Source organism: Oryzias latipes, chromosome 16 (genome assembly GCF_002234675.1).
Source record: "Oryzias latipes chromosome 16, ASM223467v1".
NCBI lineage: Eukaryota > Metazoa > Chordata > Actinopteri > Beloniformes > Adrianichthyidae > Oryzias > Oryzias latipes.
Genome location: NC_019874.2, coordinates 21,880,767 through 21,900,189, shown reverse-complemented (window position 1 = coordinate 21,900,189; position 19,423 = coordinate 21,880,767). Strand labels below are relative to the sequence as shown.

The window sequence follows — 19,423 nt, the reverse complement described above, 5'->3', positions numbered from 1 at the left end:
ACAAACAACAAAAAAACAATAAAAAGCGTGGCAGTGCTGAGGAGCAGCCTTCAGTTCCAAAAACCATATTAGTACATCAAATGTGTTTTATGCCTTAGATACTGAACCTTGTGGGGCTGCTCTAAATGACCAGTTTTTGTGTTTGCTAGTTGCTTTTTACATAGATCCTACAGATTAAAGGTAAACAGTTCTATTTATATCAAGTGAATTGAACCAATCAGAAAACTCTGCAGGTTGAAATTTTCACACATTGACGGTTTTGGTTTTGCTTTTATCGAGTTTAAAAACCCTCCTCATGGCTTGGGTGTGTCTAGAAACTGACTTCCAGGTGATGGAATGTAAGCTTAAAAACAGGCACGGGAAACTAATTGTCAAACTCTGTAAATGTATTTTGAGGTTTTACATTGTACATCTAATTTTTTGTTAAGAGCAAAACTCAAAATGGATCCAAAAATCATCACTTTTCTTGTGGTAAATTTGGCTGTTTTAAACGCCATCGAAATGGTAAGAGTTTTTTATTCTATTCATTTTTTTGAAGGATGAAAATTTTGACATATTGTTACACTGGCTTTTATTTTTAGCACAAAATGCAAAAACAAAATTACACTGTAAATGTAATTTTGGAATTCTATTAAAGACAAGATTAATAATTCAAATAAAAAGTTATTGTTTAAACTTTTAAATATTTTTTTTTATTATACCAGGTTGGAACAGGTTCAGTAGGTGCGTGAATTTTCTTATTGCATCATTTAATGAAGACACTTATCACTTCGTAATATTTAGTAAGATCATGTCTTATTTCCTCTTTTTTTATAGAAATTATCTATGCAGAAGATGACACAGAATCAAGAAAAGGTATTTTTTGCAACTTAATAATATAATATGAACTTTTGATTGTGACATATTTGCAAAACTCCTTTTCTGCTACTAATTTCTTTGTTAAAATAGTACACTGTTTTATCTTCAGATTTATTGCATGATGACATCGTAAAGGTATGTAACACAATTCTTCTTTTAAGGTTTGTAAGGTTTTTTGGGCCTCATTATAACTTTTTAAATCTTAGCTTCCAAATCAAAGGAGCACCATTATTGGGGACATCAACCTGTGGACACCCCCAGTGCCTTTTTTGTTTGACACAAGCGTTGGTAATTTTTATTTATTTTTTCCTAACAGCATTCTCATTGAGGTTCTGGTCTTTACGTTCATGAGGAAAGAACATTTTAAAATATGTTTCATTCAAGAAGGCACAGTCAGTCAGGCTTAAATGCTTTAGGGAAATCACAATAAAATGTTTAACATTCAGTTATGCGGAAGAACCACTAACAACCTTATATCTTGATATCAAAGCATGATGAGTGATGGCTGTGAAACAGAAAGTTAACACCTAAATCTTGAATTTCCTTGTGTCCATTACATCTTTTGATGGACGTTGACAGACATACATACTAAAGGAATCATCCTGAGAGCCCTCGACCAGTTCAGACTGAAATCCTGCATCGACTTCAAACTCCGAGACGCTGAGGAATATTACCTTTCCATACAAAAGTTAGACGGGTACGTCTTCTTTACCTGTAATACTCCAAACCCAGATTACTGTCCACTCAATCTGATCATACTAGTGTATTGCGTTAGTGAATCCCATTGAATTTCAGTAATTATCAATGAATTAAATTTTTGACATTGATGCTACTTTTAGATTATTGGTTTTAAAAAAAGCACGTGTAGATTTTTTTTTATCATTTTCATCATATCATTTTTAATCATTTTCAACATTCGAACAGAGAATGCATTTCATCCCAAGAAAAATCGTACAGCAATTTTGTCCATGCCACAAAAGTGATTTATACAGATGTTTTCTTATTGAAATGTATTTTTTTTTCTATATCATGTCTTGTAATTATTTTTGTATTGTAAACAATTTTTAGCTTCCTCGAAACAATTTATTGAAAAAAAAAGGAAAACACCAATATATAGATACTTAACAATAACACAAAAAAACAACTGTTTTCAAAGCACTGGAATATCAGATTAAACTTATGAAAGAAAACTCACTTTAACATTAGACAACCATAGATTGCTTTTTTTAACTAAATCCCTGCTCTCATAGCATAGATATACAAATATTAGATAGAAAATCTCATCACCCATGGTTTATGAACAATGACAATTAATCCTTAAGTGGGACCTCAACAAATCTACTCATCCCACAAAAACAGCCATTTGAGCTGCTTAAAGCATGAGAAGTGCTTTGTATAGATAAAGATTAATTTGATCTGATTCAAAACAACATTAAAAAAGATTACAACTTGTGTGAATTTGACTTTTAAATAAGAAGAAGTCAATGACAAATTGTCCATTTTGTCTCTGACAGCCTTTTGATAAACGTTAACATACATCAACATTCTTAAAGTTCTGAAAGGAAGGTAGGGGCTTAAGTCTGAACCATTGACTGTGTAATAGAACTGGACTGAGTGGCACCCACCCCCATTCTAAATCGTACGTGATTGCGGGCTACAAGAAACCAAAAAACTTTATTGAGAAATGGATAGTCATTATATTTGTCTGACTAACAATTCTTGCTTTTGCTTTTAACACGTTCTAACTAAAACTAATTTCTGTTTCAGTTTAGTGTACGTTTGTCAAGCTATAAGCCATTAAAGTATAAGTATACGCCATAACCTGACTAATCAATTCTCCAATAAAAGTAGGAAGTCTCATGTCCAGCGTTCTAAACTTTTGACAGATTTCGTGTAGCCTTCTATCAGGTGATGGGGGTGCAGACTTCTAACCAGCTCACTTCTGATTGGCGAGAGTTGTTGCTTTAAAAATGTTGACTCAGACCAAATCAGACCAATCACTGTTTACTGATGACCTCTGGCTCCAACATGGCAGCATCCATATTGCTAAAACATTGCTGACTGAATTGATTAATTTAATTGCAGCCGGAAGTAAGCCATTTATTATGGGTGACGTCACACTCACTGTGTCCAACCCATATACTGTCATTGGTCTGAATGGTAAACTTTGGTTAAATGATCTATTACCATCAGGATTCACAGTCAATGGAGAAGTTGACCCAGCTCTCCTTTTGTTGTGCAGTGTTGCCCTCTTTTGGAAATTAATGAAAATGCACTCAGGCCAGGAAAACTATGACACGGTATTGTTAATTGATGTGTATGAGGAGGACATTTGATGCATAGAAAAATGTTCTTTGGAAGTAATGTAACTATTATTTGATGTATCATTTCATGAAGTTATTCTGAGGTATGAACTGATTGTGGACACTGTTTTTTCGTGACAATTGTGACAAACATTGTTTTTCCCCTCTTAGATGTTTTTCTTCTATTGGGAGAGCAGTTGCAAATGGGCAGGTCTTATCTCTTGGAGTCGGCTGTGAATATGTTCACACTGTTGAACATGAGATTCTTCACGCTCTCGGCTTCTACCATGAACAGTCGAGATATGACAGAGATGATTATGTGAGAATTGTATGGGACAACATCCTTAAAGGTTTGAGAAATACTTTCACTATGTAAAACACTTGAATCACATTGAAATCTTTGCATTTTTATTTGACAATTAATAACATATTTTTGTTTTAACTTTTTTCAGAAATTACATTATATATAAACTCATCATTTACATATCAACCACTTTGTAATTTTTGCATTGTCTAAACTGTCAACAATTTGTATTGTGATTTTTGCTATGGAAATTATCTCTAATACCTAACAGCAGATCAGATGTCGATTAACTGCTGTCATTACACTATTTTTTGTGCAGTATTTTAAAACTAATCCATGAATTTGTTGTGTGTCATTTAGGTAAAGAGCACAATTTTAACAAGTTTCCAAGAGATGTAAGCACCACCCATGGAACGCCATACGACTATTGGTCAGTGATGCACTACAGCAAAGACGCTTTCACCAATGGAAACGGTTCCACCATCATCACCTTAGACCCCAAATTCCAAAATGTTATCGGTCAAACACTGGAAATGAGTCATTACGATGTTCTGGAGCTAAACCTTCTCTACAAATGTAGTAAGTAGTAAACACTTGAAAGTTAATGTAATGTAGATTTATGTTAATTGTTTATTTTAGCTATTAAAACTGAGGAACAGTGCAATTAAAAAAATGTGGACAAGAGGTGTGTTATATACTTACATATACATGAAAAAAACGTTTGTTTTCCTTATTTCTGAATAATATTTAAAGCTTGTTAATACAGTGGATTCGGCTAGTCACAGATGAGATTGATACAGGTGTGTTGATTGATAGAACATTTTTAACAAAGAGAATCTGTGTACAAATCTCACAAGAACAATTTAAATAAATCGTGATGAAACCACTTAGTTTTTTCAGCTCATGAATGATAAATTAATTTTTTGAATTGTGAGAAACTTTTGAAAGTAATTCAAAAGTAATAATTAATAATTTAAAAGTTCTGAATTAAAATCTAAATACTTTTCTCCTTTTTTTCTCACAATTCTTCACCATCACAGATTCAACCGTTGCCTTTAATATGTACTGTGGCTTTTCTAATGGGACCTTGTGTGAAATGGATCGCTGTACACAAGGTAGCATCAGCTGGGAACTGGTAACACAAGTTACAAGTGGTCCAAGTTCTGATCATACAACACAACCCAGTGGAAGCAAAAACTACAGTAAGATTGAAGCCTTTTTCATTTAGGAATTTGTTATGTATTTAATGTTACTAAAAAAACGAATAATGGTACATTATCTATATCAGCTGAGATTTACATTAAAATAAGATTATCTGTTATCTGTCTTATTCAAAATGTATCACAACAGTTCATCTAAGAGATGCCTATGATCATACAGCCATGATATTAGATCAACAAAAGCTTGCTTATTGCTATAAAGGCCATTTCTTGGCATTTGGAAAATGCCAAGAAATCTGAATTGCTCAAGAAAATTGTTGGCATTACCAAAAAATAAAGAGCTCAAATAAAATAATCTCTGTTTTCCCTGAATGTCTTTATGATTTTTATTTATTTATTGAAAAGTATTAATATAAAACTTTGACCGATATTAAATTTAATGTATATGTTGTTTTTGCTTGATGGTGAATTGGTATTTAATTAATTTCAGAGCTAAGTTTTAAGTTTTCTTTTTCTTACTGTTTTAAATTGGCGAAATTTCGTCAAAGACTAAAACTTCCGGCCAAGATATGTTCTATCAATGCTGGTATCAGCGACAGTGGGGGCCAAACTGTTTTGTAGGGTATTTATCATGAGTCCCTCTTGCTTGAGCTCTTTCTGCTGACAAACAAAAAAGTCAAAATAGGAGTTTTCTAACTTTTAAGAATTGACTTTATTCGAGAACTTTAGTGACTATTTTGTAGTGTGGACATCGATGTGTTGAAACCACATGTGTTAGAAAGTAATGATTGGTCCAAGTTGGTCTTGGTCAACTTTACTATGGCAACCAATCTCACCAATCAGGAATGGGCTTGTTGGAAGTTCACACTTCTATCACCTAATAGAAGGCTCAGAACAATCAAACAGGTCAAATGTTCAGCACAGGACAACATACTTTTATTAAGACATCTGATTTGTCAGATTATAACTAAAAACAACATGCAGTACAGGAAAAAATATCAACATAGGCAACAGAGCTAGAATAGTTATTCAGACAAGTATAATGACAGAGTGATAGCTGTTTATTTCTCAAAAGAATCAAGAAAGAAGTTTCTATTTGGAATGTGAGGAAGGCGAAGGTCAAATTCTCATATGCAGTCAATGCATATAGGGGAATATGGAAGCTTGCATACTTAGCTTTAATTTTTCCTGTTTAATAATGATAACAACAATTAATACATTTATATATTCGCTGTTGTTTTTTTGATGACCTAAATTAAACGTTTTTATTGTTACTTTTCTAGGTGGAGAAATAGGCTACTTCATGCATGTTAGCACAGCAACAGGTCAGGAGGGAGACACAGCACAACTGGAAACTCAGAGGATGACTCCCCAAAGAGACTGTCACATCCAGTGTCTGCAGTTCTACTATTACCACAGTGGAAATGAGTCTGATACTCTCAACATCTGGATCAGAGAGTTTGAAAATGAACAGGACCTAACAGGAACCCGACGCCTCATGGGGCAGATCACTGGTAAAGCAACATCTGAACTGTTAATTTTTAAAATATTTTGTCAATTTAGCTATTTGCCTTTCAACTTATGATATCAATAGATGAGACAGTATAGACATATTTAAAACTTTTTTCGCTATAGGTTCCCGGACATCTCACTGGAGGCTTCATCATGTTTCCTTAAATGCGTCTAAGAATTTCCAGGTGGTGTTTGAAGCTCAGAAAGGAGCAGGACGCTCTACAGGAGGCTTCTCAGTTGATGACATCAATCTGTATGAGACTGAGTGTCCACATTTAAGCCTGCAGATTGATGACTTTCAGAGAGTGCTGAACACTAGTGCCTCAGGATCCCAAATATACAGTTCAAGGCAGTACTCCAGTGAAGGTTATGCTTTCCGGTTTGGTGCTCTTTTTTTTGGGACACATTTTGGACTGTTCATGCAGTTTCTGTCTGGTGATTATGATGATCAACTGAAGTGGCCAAGCCTCCGTAAACAAATGACTTTTCAAATGCTGGATCAGACCCCAAACATTCAGCAGCAGATGGCAAAGAGGTGGAGTTTCACCACAAACGAATATCACGTGGACCAAAATGGTAAGCGCGTTTAACCTAAAGAAAAAATCTTAAGAAGACCAAAGGAACCCTTTTACATTGCAAAAAATGTATGTTCTTTTGCTGAACAGGTGTCAATTACTTTGACAACCCACGCAAGATTGGATCTCCAGTGTTCATTGATGACAAAAATAAACAGGTCTATGGTGGAGTTCTTTATGGCTTATATGTGTTTTCAACTTTGGAAGAAATGCAAAACAGAGAGTTCCTTAAAGGAGGGAGTGCTGTTTTTACCCTCAACTTTCAAGGCAAGTTAAGAATTTTGCTAAGTAACCTGCAGGCACTGTAGTCTCTGATAACATTATGACTGCTTTTCAATTCTAGCTACCGTATTTTCCGGACTATAAGTCGCACCGGAGTATAAGTCGCACCAGCCCAAAAATGCATTATAAAGTAGAAAAAACACAGTTAAGTCGCACTGGACTATAAGTCGCATTTTAACTTTCACAACCTTATATGACACAATCATAGCAGACTGTTTATCTAATAATTTCACAGTAATTCTTTCTCATACTTATTTATTTATTCTTTTCATGAAGCATCATTGGCCAACTAATACTCTGTTTTCATCCTGTATTTGTAGAAACATTTTTCATTTTTATTGCATATCTGAATCTATGAAATCATTGGAAAATAGAATATTATGTTGTTAGCCTTCAAGATCTTACTGTAAAAAAAGTTTGCTGATTCTCTGAGTCACTTAACATACTCTTAACACTTAACATACCTCATACATCAAATTGACCCAGGAACATCATCTCTGTTCCTCACAAATGAACATAACAGGAGGGTTAACAATGTATTTATTTCAATTTATTTCTAATATTTATAAGTCGCTTCGGAGTATAAGTCGCACCCCTTGCCAAACTATGAAAAAAAGGGCGACTTATAGTCCGGAAAATACGGTATTCTTTTTTTGGCACAAATGCGGAGAAAAAAAAACTGACTTAGCACCATCATTTTTCTTTACATAAGAGACAAATTAGGAAGATGTAGAATAACGGAGCTATTTTGTTCCTCAAAAGATTTTATCAAAAGTTAATTTAAAAACACTTACATGTATTTCTGTTTGACATTAATTGTATTTTTCTTTATCGTTAGATCTCACTCCACTGATTAATGGAAGTACTCTACCATGTCCTCAAGTTAGACCAATTGACTTTGTCCATCAGCCAACAAATGGAAATGAAGGATCATGTTCATGGTAGGATCCTGACAAATTAATTAAATATTTATCGTTCCAACAAAGGCTGAACCTGGGATTTCAAACAACAAAGTGTAGGATTAATATAAAATTGGAAATTAGGTCACTTTTTTTTTTTGGAGAAAAATTTGACTTTTGCAACTAACAAACTGCAACAAAACTACAACTCCACCCACTATCAAAACGACTCCATCTTTACTAGATCCTCCAACAACAGATGATAACAGGTATCCCAACATAGTTTTTTCATTTCACATTGGATACTGTTATTTTTGTAAATGATTCCAGAATACAAATTGACATTTCAAGTCAGGGGTGTCAAACTCATTTTGGTTTGGGGGCCACATTCAACCCGTCTGATCTCAAGTGGGCCGGACCGGTAACATAAAAGCAAAAAACTGCTTGTTTTTTGTGTTTTTACTCAGTTGGAAAAATGCCTCAACCAACATGTTAGCCTAAAATCTTATTATTACACATTCATTCACAGAGGCCAAAAGGTCAATAGCTTTTTGGGCCACAAGACTTCTGCAGCCTTCATCCTTTTTTCATAAGTTCACCATCTGAAAATGCTTTGGATATTTGCTCCAACTTTTTTGCAAGAAGGTGTGTCACTGCTCCATCACTGACGTCACGGCTGCAGTAAATGCAGACGGGTATTTTGTCAGTCCAGCTAATAGTTGGTAAATCTCTTATCGTCAATGCAAATGGTGAAACTTTTCTTTATGGTGAGTCTTGTAGTGGTGCTGAATGTTATATTGCGTACTTAAATTATTTCTTATCAGACACTGGTTTGTTTTTCAAAATATAATTTATAAAACGTGCTGACATGTTTCGGTGGAATACCTTCCGCCTTCGTCAGGGTCGCCATCAGGTGGTGGTGTTTAAAAACAGATGATTGTGACTGAGACGGAGTCACCTGTCAAACTTTGACAAGTGACTCCACCCCTTGATGTACGTTTTTTGCGTTTTCCGTTTTTTTTTTTTCTCCGGTTAATTACTACATCCACCTATTTCCAATTCCGCAACTCAATTTACAGACAAAAGGAAGGCTTTCCCATGGGCGACCCACTATCAACCACAATGTGCAGTTTTTTTCATGGAGGACCTGGAAAAGAAAGCAATAACATCTGCACTGGAGCCCTGCTGTCCAACCCTATGGAAACGCTACGTCGATGACATTCTGGAAGAGATCAAAGCAGGACAAACGCAGGAGATCACAGACCACCTGAACACCATGGATGATACAGGACAAATCAAATTCACACATGAAGAGGAAAAAGAGAACTCCATCAACTTTCTGGACATAAACATCATGCACACCGAAAACAGGGACATAAAAATAAAAGTCTACAGGAAACCAACTCACACAGACCAATATTTACTATGGACATCAGAACATCCTACCACTCACAAATTATACGTCGTAAGAACCTTATTTGATGCAGAACTGGTAACGGACGGGGAGGACAAAACGGAGGAGAAGAAACACATACAAAATGCACTAACCAGGTGTCAATATCCTCAATGGGCCATGAAAAAGGGACAAACATAGGTGGAGCAGAGGAAATACAAGGAAGCAGAGAAGAAAAATCTGACGAAGAAATCAGAAAACAAAGGAATGGTTACATTGCCATACATCAGAGAAATAACAGAACGCATCCTAAGGGCCATGAAAAAATATCACATCAGCACCCCGGTTGAACCGTATAAAAAACTCAGGCAACCACTGGTTTACCCAAAAGACAAGATCGAACAAAATAAGAAATGCAATGTCATTTATGAAATCCCATGTTACATCTGCAATAAAACATACATCAAAGAAACAGGACTCACCTTCATCACAAGAAAAACAGAACATCAAAAAGAATGCGAAAAGGAAACAAATAAAATACTAACAAGAGCCAGACGACAACAGGCAGTACAAGAAAATATGAAATCAGCCATGACGGACCACTGCAAACAAGAAAACCACATCATGGACTGGGAAAAGGCCAAAGTCCTCCGCACTGAAGACAACAGACTCCGCAGATGGATCATGGAGGCGGTGGAGATAAGAAAGCGAGCCCACACTTCCATGAACAGGGATGAGGGGCCCTTCCTGCTCTCTCACACCTGGAGCAACATCCTCCAGCAAAAAACGGACATCAAGGGGCGGAGTCACTTGTCAAAGTTTGACAGGTGACTCAGTCACAATCATCTGTTTTTAAAGAAGTCACACACCACCACCTGATGACGACCCTGACAAAGGCGGAATGTATTCCACCAAAATATGTCGGTACGTTTTATAAATTAAATTTAAAAAACCAACCAGTGTCTGATAAAAAATAATTTAAGTACGCAGTATAATTCATAGACACAATGAACCTAATTGAATCATGAATGTTATATTCTTGGAGCACTGTGACGTGTTCAAAGATTCAAGATTCAAAGATTCAAAGATTTTTTATTGTCAGTGTATTTCTACAGCGAAATTCCGTTGGCACTCAGTCAAAAAGAAGTAAACATCAAAGAATAAATAAAAAATATAAGAATATAAAAAATCCGTAAATAAACATTAGAAAGCATCAAATAAGAATGTCATGTTAAATTAAACAGCTTTATTGAACATACAGTTGTGTGTTGTACTGAGGGCTGTCTGTGATGGATAAGATTTAAGTCAGTGGGAGATGGAAAGTGGGGGGGTGATGGAGACTACAGCTCTGGGGAAGAAGCTGCGTCTCAGTCTATTTGTCCTTGTTTTTAAAACCCGGTACTTTTTGCCCGATTGCAGCGGCACAAACAGGAAATGTCCAGGATGGCTACTGTCCATGCTGAGGGCCCTTGCCCTTCTCTGTATACGCTCTACATAGACAACGTTCAGGTCTGGGAGCTTGGCTCCCACAATCCTCTGCGCTGTCTTCACCACCCGGGACAGGTCTCTCCCTGGCAGAGGATGGACTCAACGTTTTCTGAGAAGTCCCGGAGCCAGACCGCCTTCCTCAGCTTCCTCAGGAAGAACAGCCTCTGATGGGCCCTTTTCACCAGTTTGGAGGTGTTCAGTGTCCATGTCAGGTTCTTGGAGATGTGGATGCCAAGAAACCTGACGGAGTCAGTGTGTTCCACCTCCTCACCTCTGATGTGGAGTGGGGGTTGAGTCGTTCTCCCAGTCCTCATGAAGTCTATAATGATCTCCTTGGTTTTGGTGGGATTGAGGATCTCCTGCCTGTACCAGGTCTCGTTATTGTCAGTGATGAGGCCCACCACTGTAGTGTCATCCGTAAATTTCACTATAGTGTTGGAAGAGTGGATGGGAGAACAGTCCTGAGTGAAAAGTGTGAAAAGGGCTGGACTGAGCACACAGTCCTGTGGTGTGCCATGTGCTCGGGATTATGGTGTCAGATGTCAGTCTCCCCATCCTGACATTCTGAGGCCTGTTGGTCAGGAAGTCCATAATCCATGAACAGAGCGTGGATGAAAGTCCGAGATTGAAGAGTTTGTGTACCAGTTTGTGGGGGATCACAGCATTGAATGCACTACTGAAGTCCACAAAGAGCATCCTGACGTAGGTGTTTGGCTGCTCCAGGTGGGTCAGGGCTGTGTGGAGTGTGGTGGAAATGGCGTCCTCTACAGATCTATTTGCCCGGTAAGCAAACTGATGTTTGTCGAATTTTGTGGGGATGTTATCTTTGAAGTGTTCTAAGACAATCCTCTCAAAACATTTCATTATCACTGGGGTGAGGGCAACTGGATGGTAGTCATTGAGTGTTGTGACAGCAGTTTTTTGGGGCACAGGAACAATGGTTGTGGATATGAGGCAGGTGGGGACTGTGGACAGCTGTAGGGAGAGGTTGAAAATATTTGTAAACACGCCAGCCAGCTGGTCAGCGCAGGACTTCAATAGGCGACCTGTCACCCCATCCGGTCCAGCTGCTTTTGCAGTGTTGATCTTTTTCAGGGTGGATCACACCTGGTGCACCTCAAGCTTGAGTGTTGGCTCCCCCTCAGGCTGCTTCCTGCTAGCAGGCTGGGGTCTTCCCTGCTGCTTGTCAAAGCGGGCAAAGAAGTGGTTCAGTGTGTCTGGGAGATCCCTGTCCTGACTGACCTGTGTGATGGTTCTGCTTTATTCAGTCAGAGTCCTGATTCCTCTCCACATGCCGCCACATGCATCCTTAGATGAAGTGTCCCTCTATCCGTTGTCTGTAACTGTCTTTGGCTTCTTTGATCCCTTTTGTCAGATTCTTCCGGGCTGTGCTATATTATAGCTGGTTTCCTGACCTGTAGGTCGGTGGTCCTGGCCTTTAGCAGGGCCCAAACTGTTCCATTAAACCAGGGCTTCTGATTTGGGAATGTTCTGATGGTTTTTTTGGGTAATGCTTCCTCTGCACAGAACTTGATGTAATCCAGTACAGCAGCTGCGTAGTCTTGCAGGTCAGATCCCTCAGCAAACACATCCCAGTCCGTGACTTCAAAACAGTGTTGGAGAGATGCTGTGGCCTCCTCACTCCACACCTGTACAGTGTTTATAGTGGGTCTGCTTCTGCACACCACTGGTCTGTAGGATGGGGTCAGTAATAAAGAGATGTGGTCTTATAGACCTAGGTGGGGGGCTGCTGCAGGTTTGTAGGCTCCCTTGATGTTTGTGTACACCTGGTCCAGAATATTGCCGTCTCTTGGGGGGAAGTCAATGTATTTGTGCAGCTTTGGCAGTGCTGTTTTAAGCTTTACATGATTAAAGTCTCCTGCCACAATAATTACTCCCTCTGGATGGGCATTTAGCTTACTGCTCACAAGGCCGTGCAGCTCCTCTAGCGCTAGCTTAGCGTTAGCCTGTGGTGGGATGTAAACAGCAATGATCTGGACGATTGAAAACTCCCTCGGCAAGTAAAGTGGTCTACATTTCACTGCCAGATATTCCAGGTCTGGTGAGCAGTAAGTCCTGTTTATATCCGCAGCTGTGCACCAGTTGTTGTTTATGTAAACATACACGCCTCTGCCTTTCTTCTTACCGGAGCAGGCCGTCCTGTCGGCCCAGTAAACAGTGCAGCCGGCAATCCCGATAGCCTCGTCAGGAACGTTGTTGTCCAGCCAAGTCTCCGTGAACACCGACACACACCTGCAGGTCTTGTCGGAGAATATCCTCAGTCTTATTTCGTCTATCTTATTGACGAGCGACCGACAGTTGGACAGAAACAGACTCGGGAGCGCTGGTCGTTGTGGGTCAGCTCTTAGCCTAGCCCGCAGGCTGCCTCTCTTGCCTCATTTCTGCCGTCGTTGTGTGCGCCGCCTGCGGCATCTCAAGTGGGGAGAGGGAAGGTTGGCGAGGAGCCCCCTGGGAACCTGATCTCTGGTGGAATGTCATCCGGCAAAGCAAGCAGCGAGTCCTTGCACATCCAATATGTTGATGATATACCAAGCATGCAGGTTTTGTATTCAGCTCTGTGAACAAATCAAACTCATTGACAACATTTTGGTGATAAGGGGGTCACTACTCATTCTTATTGCAATGTAACAGCAGTGAGACTCACAGGGAACCAAACTGCATCTTACCCAGATGGAAAGCTGTTAGGTTTTGCTTTTGGCACGTGCAGAGAAATACTGTTTCACTTGTTTTGCTTTTCCTCTGCTCCCCCTAGTGTGCATTTCGGTTAATTCATTAAAACTATCATAGGAATGGACTAGAAATGTGCTTTATTTTTAAAAATCCTTAATTTTTGTACTTTAAGGACTGGGCCAGATTGAACTATACGTATGTTTGACACCCCTGTTTTAAGTCCTGCTGCATGACTTAAAATACACGTGTTAGAATGCAAATTGTTATCTGCAAAATTTTGTCTTTTCTTTTTTTCCATAAAGCTTCATTTTCTGAGCACACATAGCTTATATGTATATTTTCGTAAAAAAGGGGGTAAAATAAAATTCAATTCATAAAGTGCATGCTTTTTTTTTACTAACAGGAGTAAATGTTTGCTTAAACTGATTAGTGATTTTGAGATTTTTATAAGCTCGTCATTAACAAATCAAATATATGGTGTCATTTAACTAATTGGTTTGTCAATAATGCCTTTGTATGATGCTGTGGCAGTGGTGATTTGGATTATTAGGTTTATTTTATTCTAAAGGAAAAATGTGACTTTTGCAGGACCACAGACAAAATAACTACAACCCCACCCACTATCATTAAGACTCCACCCACCATCATAACAAGTCCATCTCCACCAGATCCTCCAACGACAGATGATGTCAGGTATATCAACATTACCAAGATTTTTGCCTAACTTTTGGGTATTTTTTTATGTCTAAAAATGTTTGTAAAATGTAGAAAAGTAACAGAAAAATTGGTATAATGAGTTTGCTTGGTGGAAGGCAATTTTGTTTTTACAACATGCACTGTAAGCAAAAGAGATAGCTAATTTTATGAATAATACAAAATCCTTAGATGAATAGGTCCACAAGAAAAAGTGTTTTTTGGTGAGACTTCAGCAAATCAAACATTTTTTGTTTGTTCTTAAGATACCAGTTTTCTGCTTACTGCAATACTAAAGTAATGGATCAAAGGATTTTTTGTTCAATCTTTACAATTCGTACATGTAGACACATAAAAGCTGGTGATTTTTTTTCAAATATTTATTCTGGTAGTGCATAAAGCAAATCTGCTCATTTCAGATTGACGTACATTTAGCAGATATCCAAGGTTAAATGTTTTCTTTAAGAAAAATGTGACTTTTGCAGGACCACAGACAAAATAACTACAACCCCACCCACTATCATTAAGACTCCACCCACCATCATAACAAGTCCATCTCCACCAGATCCTCCAACGACAGATGATGTCAGGTATATCAACATCACCAAGATTTTTGCCTAACTTTTGGGTTTTTTTTTTATTTCTAAAAATGTTTGTAAAATGTAGAAAAGTAACAGAAAAATTGGTATAATGAGTTTGCTTGGTGGAAGGCAATTTTGTTTTTACAACATGCACTGTAAGCAAAAGAGATAGCTAATTTTATGAATAATACAAAATCCTTAGATGAATAGGTCCACAAGAAAAAGTGTTTTTTGGTGAGACTTCAGCAAATCAAACATTTTTTGTTTGTTCTTAAGATACCAGTTTTCTGCTTACTGCAATACTAAAGTAATGGATCACAGGATTTTTTGTTCAATCTTTACAATTCGTACATGTAGACACATAAAAGCTGGTGATTTTTTTTCAAATATTTATTCTGGTAGTGCATAAAGCAAATCTGCTCATTTCAGATTGACGTACATTTAGCAGATATCCAAGGTTAAATATTTTCTTTAAGAAAAATGTGACTTTTGCAGGACCACAGACAAAATAACTACAACCCCACCCACTATCATTAAGACTCCACCCACCATCATAACAAGTCCATCTCCACTAGATCCTCCAACGACAGATGATGTCAGGTATATCAACATCACCAAGATTTTTGCCTAACTTTTGGGGGGTTTTTTTATGTCTAAAAATGTTTGTAAAATGTAGAAAAGTAACAAAAAAATTGGTATAATGAGTTTGCTTGGTGGAAGGCAATTTTGTTTTTACAACATGCACTGTAAGCAAAAGAGATAGCTAATTTTATGAATAATACAAAATCCTTAGATGAATAGGTCCACAAGAAAAAGTGTTTTTTGGTGAGACTTCAGCAAATCAAACATTTTTTGTTTGTTCTTAAGATACCAGTTTTCTGCTTACTGCAATACTAAAGTAATGGATCACAGGATTTTTTGTTCAATCTTTACAATTCGTACATTTAGACACATAAAAGCTGGTGATTTTTTTTCAAATATTTATTCTGGTAGTGCATAAAGCAAATCTGCTCATTTCAGATTGACGTACATTTAGCAGATATCCAAGGTTAAATGTTTTCTTTAAGAAAAATGTGACTTTTGCAGGACCACAGACAAAATAACTACAACCCCACCCACTATCATTAAGACTCCACCCACCATCATAACAAGTCCATCTCCACCAGATCCTCCAACGACAGATGATGTCAGGTATATCAACATCACCAAGATTTTTGCCTAACTTTTGGGGGGTTTTTTTATTTCTAAAAATGTTTGTAAAATGTAGAAAAGTAACAGAAAAATTGGTATAATGAGTTTGCTTGGTGGAAGGCAATTTTGTTTTTACAACATGCACTGTAAGCAAAAGAGATAGCTAATTTTATGAATAATACAAAATCCTTAGATGAATAGGTCCACAAGAAAAAGTTTTTTTTGGTGAGACTTCAGCAAATCAAACATTTTTTGTTTGTTCTTAAGATACCAGTTTTCTGCTTACTGCAATACTAAAGTAATGGATCAAAGGATTTTTTGTTCAATCTTTACAATTCGTACATTTAGACACATAAAAGCTGGTGATTTTTTTTCAAATATTTATTCTGGTAGTGCATAAAGCAAATCTGCTCATTTCAGATTGACGTACATTTAGCAGATATCCAAGGTTAAATATTTTCTTTAAGAAAAATGTGACTTTTGCAGGACCACAGACAAAATAACTACAACCCCACCCACTATCATTAAGACTCCACCCACCATCATAACAAGTCCATCTCCACCAGATCCTCCAACGACAGATGATGTCAGGTATATCAACATCACCAAGATTTTTGCCTAACTTTTGGGTTTTTTTTTATTTCTAAAAATGTTTGTAAAATGTAGAAAAGTAACAGAAAAATTGGTATAATGAGTTTGTTTGGTGGAAGGCAATTTTGTTTTTACAACATGCACTGTAAGCAATAGAGATAGCTAATTTTAGGAATAATACAAAATCCTTAGATGAATAGGTCCACAAGAAAAAGTTTTTTTTGGTGAGACTTCAGCAAATCAAACATTTTTTGTTTGTTCTTAAGATACCAGTTTTCTGCTTACTGCAATACTAAAGTAATGGATCACAGGATTTTTTGTTCAATCTTTACAATTCGTACATGTAGACACATAAAAGCTGGTGATTTTTTTTCAAATATTTATTCTGGTAGTGCATAAAGCAAATCTGCTCATTTCAGATTGACGTACATTTAGCAGATATCCAAGGTTAAATATTTTCTTTAAGAAAAATGTGACTTTTGCAGGACCACAGACAAAATAACTACAACCCCACCCACTATCATTAAGACTCCACCCAGCATCATTACAACTCCATCTCCACCAGATCCTCCAACAACAGTTCGGAAAAGGTATTTTAATGTTGTTTTTATTTCATATTTGCCATTATTTGTTTTCTAAAATACAAATGAATATATTAAAAGTCTTGCAGGACTAACTTGTGTAAGAATATTAATTGTTGTTCTGGAGTTTTCAGTAATGTTTTACTTTACCAATTCAAATTATTTGATGTCATTTAAATTACTACTATTAAATAATAATCTATCATCAGTGCTTTCATATAACTCTGTTGAAGTGGTTTTTTGGACAATTACGTTCCTTTTTTTTCTGAAAAACAAATGTTTTTGTAGGACCCCGCCAGCAGAGACTACAACCCCATCCACTATCATCAAGACTCCACCCACCATCATAACAACCCAATCTCCACCAGATCCTCCAACAACAGATGATGACAGGTATCCGAACATAGTTTTCTCTTCTTATAAATGACATGATGACATGTTTTACTCTAAAGTGTAATTATTTAATTATTTTATTATTATTAATTATAAATTGTTATCTAGTAGATTACCCATTTAAATGTGATGAGGTGCAACTTTTGCTGCAGTGTCTTGTAAAGCCTGTTACCACTTTGACATTGACTCAGCAGCAGACAATTTGTCAGCAGAGTAACACAATACATGTGGCTGTCTAGATGTTTTGGGTGAATAAGTTATTTCTTATCATTTGTATAAACTCATCAAATAAGTGGTGTCATAAATTATCATCTTGTCAACAGTGACTTTATTTAATGCTGTTGCATTGGTTACTTGGACATTATTGTATTGTTTTTTCCTGTAAATTATGCAAATTCTTCTTGATTTTTTAAAAGTGAAAACGTGATCTTCATGCTGTTTGTCAGAATGCAAAATATAATGCAAAAATAATGCAAAAAGGATGCTTTTCTCAGCAACATGAAGGCTGTCGATTGTGTATAGGACCATGTTGTTGATGTGAGACCTATTTTTACTACATTATAAAATTGTAGTTTATAATAGTTTCTCTTGTCCAAAAATGCTGATAATTCTGCAGGATCACACCAACTGAGTTCCCCTCAACTTCACAAAATCGTCCAGATAAAGATGATGACAGGTAACCTACTATTTCCCCTTGTTTTTCTCTAGTTTTAACTTAAACTTCAAAGTCATAGAACATATCAAAGCGCTGAGTATATTTTGTCAAAGTATGGAAAACCACAAGCATGCCCTTGAAACACAATAATTCAGTGTTTTACACAGTATGCAATGTTTGTAGTCACAGGTGCCTTCAGATTTGCTAAGGCACTGAGTGCTACACATCTATTCTGTCCACAGCTATAAAAACCTATTCTTTATAGAATTCAAAATGTTGCCATTTTGTTATCTATGTTACCATCATAGATATGTACACTATGAAGTCATAACATGTATTTCAACAGGTAGACAAATGGATGCAACAATGTAATGTAATGTGATAATATTTCCTTTCTTCTGCTGCAGCATCTTTTGCCACTCTCCTGCCATGATGCCCTCTGTCACCCTCATCTTCCTACTAGTCCTGATGATTCTGGTACCTTAGTGTGGATGTCTTCATTGTTTCATGTGATTATTAAATAAGGTGATTCAATTAATTAAATCTGGAATTTTTGGGTTTATGGTATAATTGTAACGTTAAAACATCCTACTTTCTGGAACAACAAACATGGATATATAAAAGAAAAATAATACTCATTTGAAGGTGGAAGTAATTATTTTTTAATAATCATTAGTTAATTTATTTATATCAACTGTGAAATGGAAAAAGGAAAACTAGAATATAAGTAATTTACATAAAAATGTGTATGTTTAAATGATTTGTTCGCCACAAAATATGTATATACCCGTACATATATACATACATGTATGTACACACATATTTTGTATATGATAAATAGGAGAACTTATTTTCAAAGCTTCTTTGGAGTCTGAGAAAACTGTTTGTTATCCAGCACTGTTCACATAACCCCAGCTTATTGTTACTTCCTTCTTTATGGAAGTTACTGTAGAAAGAGGTCGCTGCAATGACATAATTGTTACTGTGATTTATCAGAAACTGGAGGCTTTTTAATGATGTAATGAAGGTGATGAAGGGAGGCTGATTTTAAAACAAGATGGCTGACTAATTGCCAGTCCTGGGCAGTTTTCATTTAACTTTCGGCTAAGATGAACATTGATTTAGTTGCATATTTTTTATCTATTTCTCCAAAAATCTTATAAATGAATAAATCTATTATGAAAAGTTTAATAACTGTGTGGTCTTTGAACAAGAATGTATTTATGTTACTATGCACAACTTTCTTTACCGGTGCATGAATGCCAACATTACT

The 19,423-nt window shown here is 36.7% G+C and overlaps 1 protein-coding gene across 1 annotated transcript; it reads left to right on the top strand.

Annotated features, from left to right (window-relative positions):
* Nucleotides 1-334: 334 nt before the first annotated feature.
* Nucleotides 335-19,341, top strand: LOC101158971 (meprin A subunit beta-like). The gene is made up of 22 exons (XM_023964560.1): nt 335-504; nt 705-723; nt 817-855; nt 968-993; nt 1,065-1,146; nt 1,438-1,555; nt 3,333-3,511; nt 3,826-4,044; nt 4,506-4,667; nt 5,909-6,139; nt 6,261-6,713; nt 6,803-6,979; nt 7,833-7,935; nt 14,054-14,158; nt 14,644-14,748; nt 15,235-15,339; nt 15,826-15,930; nt 16,417-16,521; nt 17,007-17,111; nt 17,391-17,495; nt 18,112-18,171; nt 18,558-19,341. The coding sequence occupies exons 1-22, from the start codon at nt 385-387 to the stop codon at nt 18,634-18,636; spliced, it is 2,802 nt and encodes a 933-aa protein (XP_023820328.1). The 5' UTR covers nt 335-384; the 3' UTR covers nt 18,637-19,341.
* The last annotated feature ends 82 nt before the right edge of the window (nt 19,342-19,423 follow it).

Bases quoted from the DNA above. Each gene is read 5' to 3' on its own strand.
- LOC101158971 (XM_023964560.1), top strand. From the start codon at position 385: ATGTATTTTGAGGTTTTACATTGTACATCTAATTTTTTGTTAAGAGCA. The intron at 1,147-1,437 runs GTAATTTTTATT...GGACGTTGACAG, and splicing joins TTTGTTTGACACAAGCGTTG to ACATACATACTAAAGGAATC. The intron at 6,980-7,832 runs GCAAGTTAAGAA...CTTTATCGTTAG, and splicing joins TTTTACCCTCAACTTTCAAG to ATCTCACTCCACTGATTAAT.